This window comes from Nelumbo lutea, chromosome 1, assembly GCF_056320005.1.
Source record: "Nelumbo lutea isolate HS-2025 chromosome 1, American lotus-T2T, whole genome shotgun sequence".
NCBI classification, from domain to species: Eukaryota; Viridiplantae; Streptophyta; class Magnoliopsida; order Proteales; family Nelumbonaceae; genus Nelumbo; species Nelumbo lutea.
Window position 1 is genome coordinate 8,614,782 of NC_142684.1, and position 14,800 is coordinate 8,629,581.

The 14,800-nt window shown below is 37.4% G+C and overlaps 1 protein-coding gene across 3 annotated transcripts in view; it reads right to left on the reverse strand.

Annotated features, from left to right (window-relative positions):
* Window positions 1-4,505: 4,505 nt before the first annotated feature.
* Window positions 4,506-14,800, reverse strand: part of LOC148873424 (uncharacterized) — a 94,393-nt gene continuing 84,098 nt past the window's right edge. For all 3 annotated transcript variants that reach the window (XR_016109586.1, XM_088976353.1, XM_088976349.1), the window contains 2 exons: window positions 5,340-5,455; window positions 4,506-4,970 (listed from right to left, as the gene is read on the reverse strand). Coding sequence is in view for 2 of the 3 variants with exons in the window: in XM_088976353.1 (XP_088832479.1) it covers window positions 4,888-4,970; window positions 5,340-5,455 (199 nt within the window). In the remaining variant the exon portion in view is untranslated. The remainder of the gene's footprint in view (window positions 4,971-5,339; window positions 5,456-14,800) is intronic.

Sequence of the window (14,800 nt, forward strand, 5' to 3'; positions counted from 1 at the left end):
AAGTAGGGGTGTCAATTGGATTGGATGTGATCCAATCCTATCCAGCCCAGTGTGAGTCCATTACAAATGGACCAGGTCCAATCCAACTCAATGAATATTTTGGACCATCTTGGACCGGTTCAATTCAATGTCCAGACCATCCTATCTGTTCAAATTCATTTTAATTTAGATTGATTTCAACCCAAACCCAGTCCACTGACACCTATATTCTTATCTTATATCAATGGACCGGATACTGACTTAATCCAATCGAATTCAATATAAATTTATTACGGATGGATCAAGTCTAATCCAATCTAATAAATATGTTGAACCGAATTGGTCCAATCCAATATATCTTGTTAGTCCGTCCAATCCATCCAAATTGATTTTGGTGACACCCTTAGTAAAAAACCACAAGGTGTTAGTCATGTTGAGGTGAAACTGCCATTTGCCCTCTAAATATTTGTAAAGTCTACACGTACAAAAATTAACATGTAGATTAACAAAGAAGAAAATTGGACATAAGACCACTGTTACGGTTTATCACATCTAGCAGTAAGATATGGCCTCTTAATTATTTGGTCATACTAAGGTTTAAAAGTATTCTTATCTCTTATGATCATGGTTATTGGTTATTAAAACAAATGTTACTACTTTCAGTACTCAATTTTTGTTGGATTTATCCTTCACATCCTTAAAAAATCCAGAAACCAAGATTTGATTTAAAATCCACCAAATTCCCCTATCTACACTTCAAATACAGTATTACACCAGCAGTCCTAGAATGATCGAATACTAAATGATACTGAATCTTAAACCCAAACACCCGAATGCCTCGTTCACTTTTTGGAAGTTATTTATTCCAGTAAATGCATTTATTTGGGTAAGTGTTTTTTGAGAAATAATTATTTACGTAAGTGTGTTTATCCATGTTCTTTTATTTCTGGAAAATACCTATTTAGGTAAGTACTTTTGTCCATGTTCTTCTATTTCTCAAGTAAATAAGAAAATGACTATTTTAGCTATAAAAAGTCGTTACACTAAAAGGGTAATTTTGTCCCATCCAATTGTTGACAGCTTTCTCCCAAGGTGCTAAAGTTAATTACTCCACATAGATCTAAGAAAATAACATAGGTATCTTAGTCAATTGAAACCAAAATCCCATTAACCAACTTTTTCCCTTTTGAAAATCCAAAAAAAAAAAAAAGAATGACCCTAAATTTATTATTAAACTGGCCTAATCTCAATCCAATGGCCCGCCAAACACCACAAATATTTTCCTATAAAATTTCATTAAAAGTATCCATCTGATCCAACAACATTAAATCAAGTTTCTATTCTGAGATGATACAATCTATAAGTGACAAAAAACGAAACCACATTTCTAAACCTTAAATGTTTGCTTTCGCACTTTTAAAAGACCCTTCCAACACGAAACAGAACCAAACAAAACTTCGATCCTGCCACATTAACAAACAAAAAATCCACCATCCAAACATTGTGTTAAAAATCAAACTTCAACATGTCATCCATAATATCCCAAAACCCCTAACCATTCCCAGTTACCTATGAAAACCCCACTACCATCTAATCGGTAAAGATTCTTTTCTAAACCGATGCAAAATTTATTACTTCTTTTTATTCTGTACCCTCCATAATATGACATGAACCACTTTTGTTCATTTTTATTACGATAAAAAACTTGAGCCTCCCTGTTAAATGATGTCATCGGATAAAAACCTCTCCTCTGTTTGGAATCTGTTACAATCCGGTTGCATGTGACCTCACATACGGATAAACTTTTAGAAAAACCCAATATTGCCTTTGTTGGTGCTCATCTATGAAGTCATTTTCCGGGGTTATTTACAATCAGCGTGATATGATCCTTAAAAGGGTTTCCAGTGAGTTGATGTTTAGCGACAGATTTTGTGGTGGTTTGAACTTAGTAGAGCAAAATTGCATTACAGCTCGCAAATATGTTAATTCAAGGTTTTCAAAATTTTTTGGTCCATGGCGGAGGTTCCAAGCCTTCACTTGTAACAAAAGGATGGAATGGCAGAGTTTGAGGACCTGGTTTCAAATCCATCTTTGCCTTTTGTTGGGAAAATAGTTACAGCCAAAATTATAATTTAATTTTTGTAAATATTACTTTTCACATTACTTATTATAGACATTTAAATATTAAATTAAAGAAAAATTTTCTCTTAAGTGGATCAATGGTTAAGTGAGACCATGGTCTTTACAACCATGACTGCTTATGCTCAAATCTTCACATTGTCAAAATATTTTGGAAATTATTTTAGAGAAAGTCCAGTTCCAAATCTGGTTCCACCAAGTTCAACCAAGGCTAGTGCCACTCAAGTTGCCGGTTATCTAGGTCGGTTCGGGTAGGGTAAACCCCCTCCTTGGAATTGGCCTGAGTGATGATTAATTCGAAGAATTTGAAACCAAACCCTTTTCATTAGTAGATTCAGTAGAATCGGTTCAAGGCTAGTTCAAGATTGGTTCCATTCGATTATGGGTAGAACTTGCCCTTTTTTTGGGGAGTTATTTTAAAAAAAGTCCAATTCCAAGATTGGTTCCACCAAGGTCAACCAAGGTTAGTGCCACCCAAGCCAACTAATTCCGGTTATCTAGGTCAGTTCGGTAGGGTAAACCCCCTCCCTAGAATTCACCTGAGTGAGGATTAATTCCAAGAATTTGGAACCAAACCCTATTTATTATCAAATTGGATAGAGTATAATCAATTCAAGGCTTGTTCAAGATTGATTCCATTCAGTTATGGGTAGAACCTACCCATTTGCTCACCCCTACATATATGACACTATTTATTTGAATAATATGTCCACAAATTTTTAAAGTATTTACATGGCATCAGAGGATGGCCTAGTGGTATTTGGTTATGCACTTATGCCCAATGATTAAAATATCAATAAAATATGCCTGATACTAGGTGTATTGTATCAGTTTTGATCATGGTTTTTGAACCATCATTGACTTAGATAGTAGAACCATTTGCCTTGGAAACTGGTTAGGAGATTGGTTCTATATTTACCCCAAACTGCTTTTTGCCCAAAATCCATTGAATTGGTCAGCAACCCATTGACTCGTGTGGCCAAACCATTCGACCTAGACAACGACTTTTGGGCATTTCTATTTTAATTATATATATTTTTTACTTTTTACTTTTAAAATTGTCACAAGCTGATCCATTCAAATTGGGCAATTGAACCACTGACCCAGAAACTAGTTGCCAAAATGGTTCTAATTCCTAATCAATTTCTAAAACATTGGTATTGGCACCGATGCAGATTTTTTTGAACATTTAAAGCATCTTAGCCCTATTCCCCAACCCCCTGATTATTACAAAATAAAAAAGATAAAGAAAAAATAAAAGGTGAGGATCAATCATATCGATGCACATCAATACCCATATACCCATATTTGAGTATACGGCATATGGATATTATAATCCGGGGTACCTCTAATCTAAAAGGACCCTATTTCAATTCATGCTAAAAGCGAGATGAAATTTTGTAGACCATATTTAATAAGACAATAAACAGAAATAAATGACAATTAATATTATAATTAATGGGCTTAATTTGAAAGTGAAAAAATGCCATAATTAATATATGATTAACTAGAAGAACTTTGACAAATCAAAACAAAAGAAAAAAAAAATGAAAAAGTAGAGACAGGTTAAACGCAGATTTCTGATTTTCATTACAGAGCTATAAATATTTAAAATGTCAATAACCCACACTCTATACATCAATTCTGCCCATGAATTAGCATCAATTCTGAACTGGCACCTACCCCAACAGTATTTTGGACTTAGAAATTATGACCCTGGTCTGAACCTCAATTCTCCCAAAAATATGAGAATTTCGATAATACCCACTGACTACCAGTTTAGACATCAGTTGATTGATCGTAAGTTTTTTAAATAATATCATCATAGTGAGACCATTTGGCTGTATTTGTCGAATATGTAACAATTCAAATAAAAAACCATGTCGCATCACAAGTTTGAATTGAATCAATCAAGAGGCTGCTTATAACAGAATATAGTATCTATACATATCAAACCATATCATATGATACGTATCAGTCAGTTTTCAGGGTCACCGATACATAAAATACATGGAGTTTGGGATTTTTAATAATAATAATAATAACATATTTGTAAATTATCAAACTAAAAAAGAAAAAAAATAAGATATGGGTATTGATCTTACAAGACATGATATATAAACTACCCGAAACGAAAAGCTTCATAAAATCCACCCAAGGTTTAAAACTGGAACTTATCATAGCATTTATTCCTGCCATATTTCTTGCGGTAGCCATCATCCTTGTGTCCAGAAAATGTACCAAGTAGCATTTGTTTTTTGAATTGCTGATGGTAGCAAAAATTAAGTTCCAAAAACCATTTTTCTCCTTATGATAAAGGATAATCAACTTTAAAATCGTATTATGTTATGTCCATAAGAAAAAGAAAAAAAAAAGAAAAATAGAACTTCTAAAATCATATTCATTATTTCATTTCCACCGTCAAATATCAAAACTTCAAAAGCAATATTAGAACTTGTGGCATTGTCATTTATGTATGTTTATTCTTTTCCCATGCAATAAATTTACAGCAGAAACAAAAGCTTCATTTTCATCAACTGCTGCAAAGAATCATTAATGTTTCTCATGTGACCTGATTGCACAGCATCTGAGCTGAGTAATAAATCCCAGGTATGCTGCCATAACACCTCGAAGACTATTCATTGATACAAAGCATCCGAAGCGACCAGGTAAAATGTAGACACTCTAGAACATCATGCAATTCTGCCTCTTAACATAATGAGTCAAAACTCAAAAATAAAGCATATACAATTTTGAATATTTTAATATCTAAGTTCTTCCTGCTTCTGTTGTATTGGCATCCTCTGCACGACTGCCTAATTTGACAATGTCCTCAACGAGAATCATTCCTTCTGTTGTGAGAAATTTTAGGTTACATACTTCATAAGGTAATAAGTATTGGTTGAATTCAATAAGCAAAGAAAACAAGAATGTGAAATGAGCAAATCCATCAGTCCTAGTGCAGTACCACATTTGAGCTCATGGTGAAAAACCCATCATTCATGGTGTAGATAAGAGATCTCATAACATAAAATTCTTACGAAAGCTTAGCCTTGAATTATTTTTATCTTCTTACCTTCTATTTATCAACATTTTAAGAAAATGCAACAAATTAGATAATTTGACTTGGCTCAAGAGATCTCTTGGTTGTAAAAAGACATATATTCAGTAAACAAGAAAAGGAATCAGATTACAGCAGGAAAGAATATTAAGTGACCAACCTCTATCTTTTGAAAGGTTGTTTATAAGCTCTTCAATCCCATCCTTGCCTAACGTGTCCTTGAGGTATAAAGCTGCAGCAGCCACCTCCTCTGGAGTAACTTTCCCATCACGATCCCTGCATCATATAGATGAAGTCAATGAGATACTCTGATAAGTTTTTGTCTATATGCTGAATGAAATGAATTGCATAAGAAATAGGTGTTCATTAACACCAATTGTCTCACTATATTCAGACTTCCAAGTACATAAATTCCAACAAATTTTATAAAATCTGGACGCATTGCTCAAAAACACAAACTAAGGACCACTAAAATTTCAATATCAAAATTACATCATATTTGTAATAAATTAACTGAACCACTGATTTGATAAAGAGAAAGAACATAAAATAGAAAAGGAGAAAAGGAATAGAAAGAAATTGGTGGAGAGAAAAAAGATCAGTTTCCATATGCTGGTTGCCAACCAATTACAACATAAAATACCAGTCACTACTGAGCAGTCGAGCTGTGTATATGTAAGCAAGGGCAAAAATACCTTTCTGCCTACACAAGGACATTCCAACATAATTTCTAATACTCCTAACCAGATCAATAATATAAAGATCAATTAATTGTGTCCCTCATATGATCAAGTTTCAAGCTGATAATTTACATGCTTTACATGATTTATGCAGTTGTTTGGACATGATAGTTATCTGATATATTACTTGGAATACCACTTGGACATTTACAAGGTGTATTGTCTATATATTACAACAAATTATACTACATATAATTTGTCAATTCTACCAGTTTAATTAAATTAGGCAGGACATCAGAACTTTAATTATTTAGTAATTGTTAGAATGCTCGAGTCAGGGGTATTTTGGTCATTTTGGTGTATCTTTTTGAAAGTGAAAGGTCCAGTGTATCTGAGTTTAATTTATGTGTCCCATCTTCTATGAGAGACAAAATTGTCTTTCTTGTAACTCTAAGTTTTATGAATAAAATTCAAGTGGATCGGCTAGGAGAGTGATTTTTTATATTCTCTCTTCTAGTCTGGCCGAATATTCTTCTTCTCTCCTTCTTCTTTCTCTTTTCTTTCTTCTTTCTTCTTCTCTACTTTGACCTAGAATCAACTAGGGTTTATTCACATGGTATCAGAGCAATAAGGTCTTGTGTTTTCTTGCTGCTGTCTTCTTCTTGGGTTCGCCGCCAGCTTCACAGTAGGCTTCATCATCCTACAGCTGACCTGATTGAAGACTTGATAAAGGGCTGAAAAGGAGTTGCCGTTTTGAGGGCCTAGAGGTGAGAATGCCTCTAGCCGGTGCTGTGGTGGTCGTTGAAGTGGTATATTAGACCCTCTATTCAGTGTACGAAGAGGGCTGGACGTATATAGGTATGGACACTGCTGTCGTGTGTTCAGAAATGAACTGTGAATGCTAATTTTTGTGCTTCAAAAGTTAGTTGTTGTGGTGCTGGGTGAAACTGATACACATATCAGTCATTTTCCTTTGTTTTCTTGCTCGCATGTGTGCTGAAAGAAGAGTATTAGGCTGCTGATGTCAACGACAACAGTGGTGTGGTGATGGTTGTGTTGTGGTGGCTGACATATCTATGATTCTAAATGCTTAAAAGTGAACCCCTAGACCTTGTGTGTAATCACTTCTGCAGTATGAAGAACAGGTGTTCGATGAAATGACTAAGTAATTTCAGCCATGGTGTGTTGATGGTAAATGATCCTGCAGTGTGCAGTCCAAGTGTTTGATGTGTTGACTGAATGATTTCAGCTTTAGAGTGTTGTGTGTAATGTGCAATTGAAGAAGGTGGAGTTGGTGGTATCATAAGTGAGATAAGTCTTGTGAAGAGTGTGAGATTGTGGTGTATATTCAAAGGTGAAATAATTGAGATGGCTTCATCTGTAGATGGGAATGACAACAAAACCGGCATCATGCTTTCTCCAGATTATCTAAGTGTTCAAATGACATCCATCAGGTTGAATGGTGAGAACTATGTACCATGGGCAAAATCTGTGGAGGTGTTCTTGAAGGCCAAGAGGAAAGTAAAACATGTGAGGGAGGAGAAACCTCCCTCTGATTCCCCTGGGTTCAGTGATTGGGAACAAGATGATGCATAGATAATGACATGGCTTTGGAACAGCATGGAACCAAAGATTAGTGTGAACTTCATGTTCCTAGATACAGCCAAAGAGATCTGGGATCATGCTAAAAAGTTGTACTGTGGACAAGACAATACAACTAGGGTATATCAGTTATACCAAGAGTATTTCAATTTGAAGCAAGGAAGTCAAAGCTTAGAAGAGTATTATGCAAGTTTGAGGAACATCCACAATGAGCTAAATGTGTATCACCCTCTAACATATGTCCATATCCAACAACAGCAACATGAACAGCTTAATGTGACTAGGTTTCTTGTGAGCTTGAAGGCTGAGTATGAGCCTGTCAGAGCATAGATATTGGGGGGATCAACTCTCCCCTCACTTGAAGAAGTTTTTGCCCATCTTAAGAGGACATCCATTGAGCCGGTGGAACATTCTTCCTTCTCTGATAGATCTGGTTTGGTAGTGACTAAAGGGAGTGGCCGTGGAAGTAGAAGTGGTGGTAGCAGCAGTGGCCCTCCAAGCAACTGTGGTGGATACATGTTTAACCGGGCTAGTGGCCGGATTGGAGGCCGAGAGTCAGGGGGAGGCCGTGGAAAAGGAAGGAGTAATGCTCAGAGAAAATGTACACATTGTGGCTTAGAGGGGCACACAGTTAATGTCTGTTATGATTTGCGTGATCCACCCAACACTTGGGCTAACAATGCTACATCTAAGAGTAGTAGCACAATTACTGAAATTTCCTACATGGTGATCTTGTTGAGTAGGTGTTTATGGAGCAACCACCAGGGTTTATTGCTCGGGGGGAGGCTAGTAAGGTGTGCAGGCTCAAAAAGGCAATCTATGGACAGAAACAATCTCCACGTGCATGGTTTGGCGGTGAAGGCCTTTGGGGTGAAACAGTGTCAGGTTGATCATTCTATGTTCAGCTATAACTCAAAGGATGGGAAAATCTTGCTAGTCGTGTATGTGGATGATATTTTCATAACTGAAAGTGACAGCAATGGAATTGACAGGCTGAAAAAATTCTTACAGGACCACTTCAATACAAAAGATCTGGGGATGCTAAAGTATTTCCTAGGAATAGAGGTTGCAAGGTCAAAACAGGGGATCAACCTATGTCAAAGAAAATATGTTCTTGATCTACTTGAAGAAACAAGGTTGTTAGGTGCTAAACCAGCAGAGACTCCTATGGAACTCAATGCCAAGTTAAGTGTGGATGCAGGTGAAGAGTTTGATGATCCCGGAAGATACAGAAGGTTGGTGGGAAAGTTGAACTACCTGACCATTACCCGACCAGATATATCATTTGCTGTGAGTGTGGTGAGTCAGTTTATGCAACATCCCCGGGTTCCTCACTGGGAAGTTGTTCAGAGAACTTTTAGGTACCTAAAGAGTGCTCCAGGTCGTGGTTTGTTATACCAAAAGGGAGGAACTCTTGAGATAGTAGGGTGCACAGATGCTGACTGGCATGGCTCTATATCAGACAGGAGGTCAACGACAGGGTGTTGTACCTTCCTAGGTGGCAATCTTGTAACTTGGAAGAACTACAAGCAAACAGTGGTGGCAAGAAGTAGTGCAGAAGTAGGTGCAGGGCTATGGCCCATACCACATGTGAACTAGTATGGCTGAAGAACTTACTATAGGAGATGGGTTTCTCAATTGACAAACCCATGAAACTATACTGTGATAATCAAGCCATTGTTCACATCTCATCCAATCCCGTCTTCCATGAAAGAACTAAACATATTGAAGTGGATTGTCACTTTTTGAGAGAGAAAGTGTTAAGCGGGGTAATAACTACATTTCATGTGAGCTCAGGAAATCAGTGGGCAGATCTCTTCACAAAAGGATTGTCTCGGGGAAGAATAGATTACATTTGTAACAAGCTGGGACTATATGATATATACTCTCTAGCTTGAGGGGGAGTGTTAGAATGCTCGAGTCAGGGGTATTTTGGTCATTTTGGTGTATCTTCTTGAAAGTGAAAGGTGTATTGTATCTGAGTTTAAGTTATGTGTCCCATCTTCTATGAGGGACAAAATTGTCTTTCTTGTAACTCTAAGTTTTTTGAATAAAATTCAAGTGGGTTGGCTAGGAGAGTGATTTTTTATATTCTCTCTTCTAGTTTGGCCGAATACTCTTCTTCTCTCCTTCTTCTTCTTTCTCTTTTCTTTCTTCTTTCTTCTTCTCTACTTTGACCTAGAATCAACTAGGGTTTATTCACAGTAATCAACTAGGCAAACTGCAGGAATTTTGGACCCCCTTAAAACTAGTAAAGAGGACAGAATTTAGAAGATCCCTACTAGTTTATTGACTGATATATGCTTTTGGCCTTTCAAGATACAGAATCATGTTTTTATTTGTGCAATTAATGTTCCATCCTCCATATCGTATATCCCCTCACATGTTAATAGCCCCCTATTAGCGTTTTTCTCTAATTGTGGTGTTAATTCTGTCATCATATTAAACAGGGCATTCATATCTATATGTGTAATATAGATCTCAAGAAATATAGACATGGTCAGATATAGTATAATTTAATGCAATAATGCATCTTGGAAAAAGTGGAGACCATTCAGGTACCAATGCCAATATATGCTTGCTGAGTGATATACCTCTAGAGCAATATCAACTGATAAAAATATTGGGATTTATTTTAATACCTTCAATAAATACTGCTAGTTATTGTTCATACAAACGAAACAAATGAAATCATCAAATGTAGCATGGAAAGGACAAGGCATGGCGATTAAGCTACAAAATGAATCTCCACCTGTAAATCATGACTTCCACCAGAGGAATGAACAATAAGACTTATCAATGTGATCACTTGTGTCAACTATATTTATCCAAAGCGGCTCCTCCAGATTATAGATAGGGCCCAATAGAGGTGCACCAGTCGCTTTTTTCATGCTTATTCTCATCGGAAGTAATCATAAAATCATCCAAGGCCCACAACATTAAGCATGCTTACAGGGAACAAAAGACATTACTAGAAAATGCAAGTTGCTATGGGAAACTGTTCTGAGCCCAGCCTATAAGTTCCGGGCCTAAGGACTAGACCTATGTTTTCATACTGGCCTACTTGAGCCCACATACAAGACAGTTTGGCCTTGAACCTAAAACTTCAAGGCCAAGCCCATGATCACTCCTAGAATTTACACAAGATTAATTGACAATATATAGTTGGGAGGGGGTAAATGGCTCAGATGATGATGATGAGGACATGACCACAATGATGTCTGACCATGCATGTCTCTTCTAGAAGGTTGTATAATCTTTCTACTAGAATTCTTATTTCTTTACGGAACTGAAACTATGGTAAAAGAAGATAATACCTTATATTAGATTATTATTGATTTTAGATTCCCATACCAGCCCTGAATGAGAAACCAAAGGGGCCATTGTTTAGGCCTATAAATTGGTTAAAAGTCTTGAGGGTGGGCCTTGGTGCAACGGTTGGGTTGCTCCATTGCGATCTGCTGCCCTTTATAGGAGTCTCGTGTACTGGCTGCCCTTTATAGGTTGGGTTCCCTGCATTAGCAGGAGTCTCGCGTACTGCATGCCCTTTATAGGTTAAAAGTCTTGTTCAAGTCTATCATTAAGCCCATAACTAGGTGTGAGAGGGTGGAGTCAGTCTTGTTCCTGGAAGACCTGCATCACGTGAGCCCCTGATTAAGACCTTCATGCAGCAGAAACATGGAGACCAGGGAAATCATGTGGGATAGACCTCGTATCTCTGGACACATGTCTCTACCGGGATGACTCCCATGAACGTCTGCAATTGGTACAATGGTCCCCCAGACAACCTTTTTCCTTTACTGAGGAAAGTGGGATGTGTTCCCCACTTTCTCACAAAGTAGAGAATGTTCTAGAACAGTTTCAGCTGTGCATGGTAGCATGGCGAGCTTCCTCTATAAATAGAGGACTTGGGCTCCTGCTGAAGGACTTTTGGGAGGCTTATTTGGGGGGCAGGGAATTGAACTTCTGCTGCTCTTCTCTGTTCAAGCAATGTTGTGTTACAGACATTGGAACCATGTCCATACTCCACCCAAGATCATGAATAGTACCATTATCCAAACTATATCCAAACAAATACCCAAAAATTATTTCCATACCAAGATCAATAACTCATTTTTCGAATTTGTAAACCTTGAAATCATTAATTAGGAAGTGAATGCAGTGTAGTGTTGGTGTTTTGGTATTAGAAGTGTAGATAAGGCATATTTCTTGGAATTAAAATAAGGAATAGAGAAAGACAGCATTAATTCAAAGTGATGTGCGGTCAAGTACATGGTCACAAAGAAATGTATGGAAAGTTGTAGTTTTCTAGGAATATTAGTTAAGAAGTAAAACTTGAGCTCTAATACTAGTTTCCTTGTGGCAAGATTGGTCTATCATGTGAATTTGCTCGTTTTCTGTGATCAATTGAGTGAATGACAATTGTTTTTAGCACTTTGTTCTTTGATGATGCCACTCCAACTATCTCAAGATGTATGATATGTGAAGAAACTCCCTGATGTACCATTTTATTGTAGTCCTTATTGTATTGCCCTAGAAGGGCCTCCTTGTAAATTCTCTAAATTGTGTTTCCCTAGAAGGGCCTCTTTGTAATTTCTGTAACTTTCACTTTCTATATAAAAGACCTTGGGGTAGGGTCGAAACATCTGTTCTTCATCCCAGAATTTTGTATTCTTCTCTGGGTCTGTTGACATGGTATCAAAGCAGGCCGCTCTGTAATCAGCTCTTGCTTTATACTCTTTCTCTGATATCTCAAAGGCTGCTGGCGTCTGGGTGCTTTGTCTGAAGATAGGGCTGTTCTGATCAATCCTAATCCTTTCTCTCTGTTCTGAGATTTCTGCAAGAGAGGTCTTCATGGAATTCTCTTGGAATGCCTCTGTTTGTAAAGAAACCTGATTGATTGCGTTGCCCTGGTCTGTTCTTCTAACTCAGAAGCTTTTTTCGAGATTGGTCAAGCTTTGGAGGAGTTCTGGTCTTCTCTCTAGGGCGGCAGCAGTTTTCTTCTTCTTCTGGTCTTCTCTGAAGGGCGGCAGCAGTTTTCCCTTGGACTGCTTTATTCTCAGGCCTTCTCCAAACTTCCAACATTTCGTTCTTGACTAATGGTGCTTCAGATTGAAGGGTTTCAACAGACTTCTTCATTCCCTTCAATCTGCTTATCTGAATCCTATTGGTGGCTGATTTGAACTGCATACATCAGGTTGGTGAATCTCTCTTGTAACCCTAGTTTTCTTTGTGCTGTCCTAGGGCTACTTGGTAGGAGCTGTGTTCAGTACTGAGGGCATTCACTCCTCTCCTTAGTTCAACAGTCCTGGAACCATCAGGTTGGACTGTCAACACAACTAGTTGGAGTTGTTCTGGATAAATTTCTTGGAGGATTTTGATTCCTCTACAGGGTAGCAAATCTGTATAAAAAATATTTGACTATATTTCTCTTTCAGACCAGATTTATTGCTGTTTGTCTGAACTGTTTGCTGCAACCTTGATTGAACTGTTGACTTAAACTGCTATTGAATTAAGTGAAGTGGTTAACATCCCTGAACTTCGAATTTCGGTGCTACTACTTTTCTTCCTGGGTTGCCTTTATTTATTCTTGATGGTTGACAAAGTAGATTTTCTCCCTGTAAAATTTGATGGAACTAATTACAATATGTGGAAGTTCCATTTTGATTTCTATGTTGAGGGAAAGGGACTTGAAGGTTACTTGAATGGGACTGTAAGTACACCTGATGAGGATGAAGCTGATAGTAAAGCCTATACACAATGGAAGCTTGACAACAGAAAGTTAGTCTCATGGATTTTGAGCTCCATTGCGCCTCACATTAGTGTTCCTATGAGAAGACTAAGGACTTCCTATTAGATGTATGCCTACTTGAAAAAGGTGTATTATCAGTCCAATATGTCACAGCAATACCGGATTGAATCTGAAATCTTTGCTTATTGCTGGGGGGACAAAAAGATTCAAGAATACCATTCAGGCTTTATTGATCTTTGGGCTAAATATGAACTTGTTCATACTGAACCCTCTGATCCTGTTGAATGTGTCAATTATTTGCAGAAACATTTTGAAAATAGGAAAGTTAACCAATTTCTCATGAGGCTGAGACCTAAGTATGAAATAATCAGGTCAAATATTTTGAGTAGAGGAACTCTTCCAGACTTAGACTCTGTAATGGGAGAATTGTTGAGGAAAGAAACTAGACTCCTAACTACTGCAAACATAGAAGGGAAACATCCTGATTCAGGGAGGTCTTTCTTGCACGAGGGAATAAGAAATCTGGTGGAAAGGACCATTCTAGATTGCCCAATTTGTCCACCCAAGGGACCCATGAAGAAGAATCAGCCACATGATTATCAAGTGTCTGGTCCAATACCCCCATTTCCAAGGGAGAATCCTTTGCTTCCATGAATAAAGAAGAGATACAACAACTGGTATCTTCTGCCATCTCATCTACCTTTTCTGCTATTGGCCTATCTGGTGAGTTCTCCAGTTATTGCTATTCTCCCGTTTGGATAATTGATTCTACTGCTACAAATCATATACCGGGGCCTATCCTAAACCTTCAAACAGATTGTCTGAAACCAACCATAGACACATTGTCACTGCTAATGGTGAAAAACTTGACATCATTAGGAGTGATAACTTGTGTATCAAACTTTCTCCCTCAAAGTCCTTTTCCCTTGCTAAAACCTTCATTGTTCCTAATCTTACTGCCAACCTTATTTCAGTTAGTCAATTAGTTGATGAAGGTCATATTTTAACCTTTTCTTCTGATGGTTGTTTGATTCAAGACCAGTGCACTGGGAAGGTGAAAGGGAAGGGGCGTAGGATGGGCCACTTGTTTGCATTGGAGTTTAAGAAATCTCCATCAGCATCATCCTCTGCTTTTTTGAGCTCTTCTACATTGAGTCCTATTTTGAGTTAGAGAAACTATGTTTGGGATTTATGGCATAAACACTTGGGCCACCCAAATTTTGATAAACTTAAATACTTGTTTGAGTCTGGTTTTATTAAAACTAAAATTCCTTCTATGAAATCCTTTGATACATCTTGTGTTTCTTGTTGTTTGAGTAAGAGTCATATTTTACCATTCACTCACCGAGCTGAGCATGCTACTTCACCTTTTGAAATTATTCATAGTGATGTTGGGACTTCTTCTGTTGTCTCTCAGATGGGAAACATGTATTTTGTGCTATTTATTGATGATTGTACCAGGTACACTTGGATCTACTTTCTCAAACACAAATCAGAAGTGTTTTCAACCTTTAGGTTGTTTCATAACATGTTTCGAGTTCATTTCAAGTGAATGTACAATGACGGAGATTTTTTGGCTTACCTGAA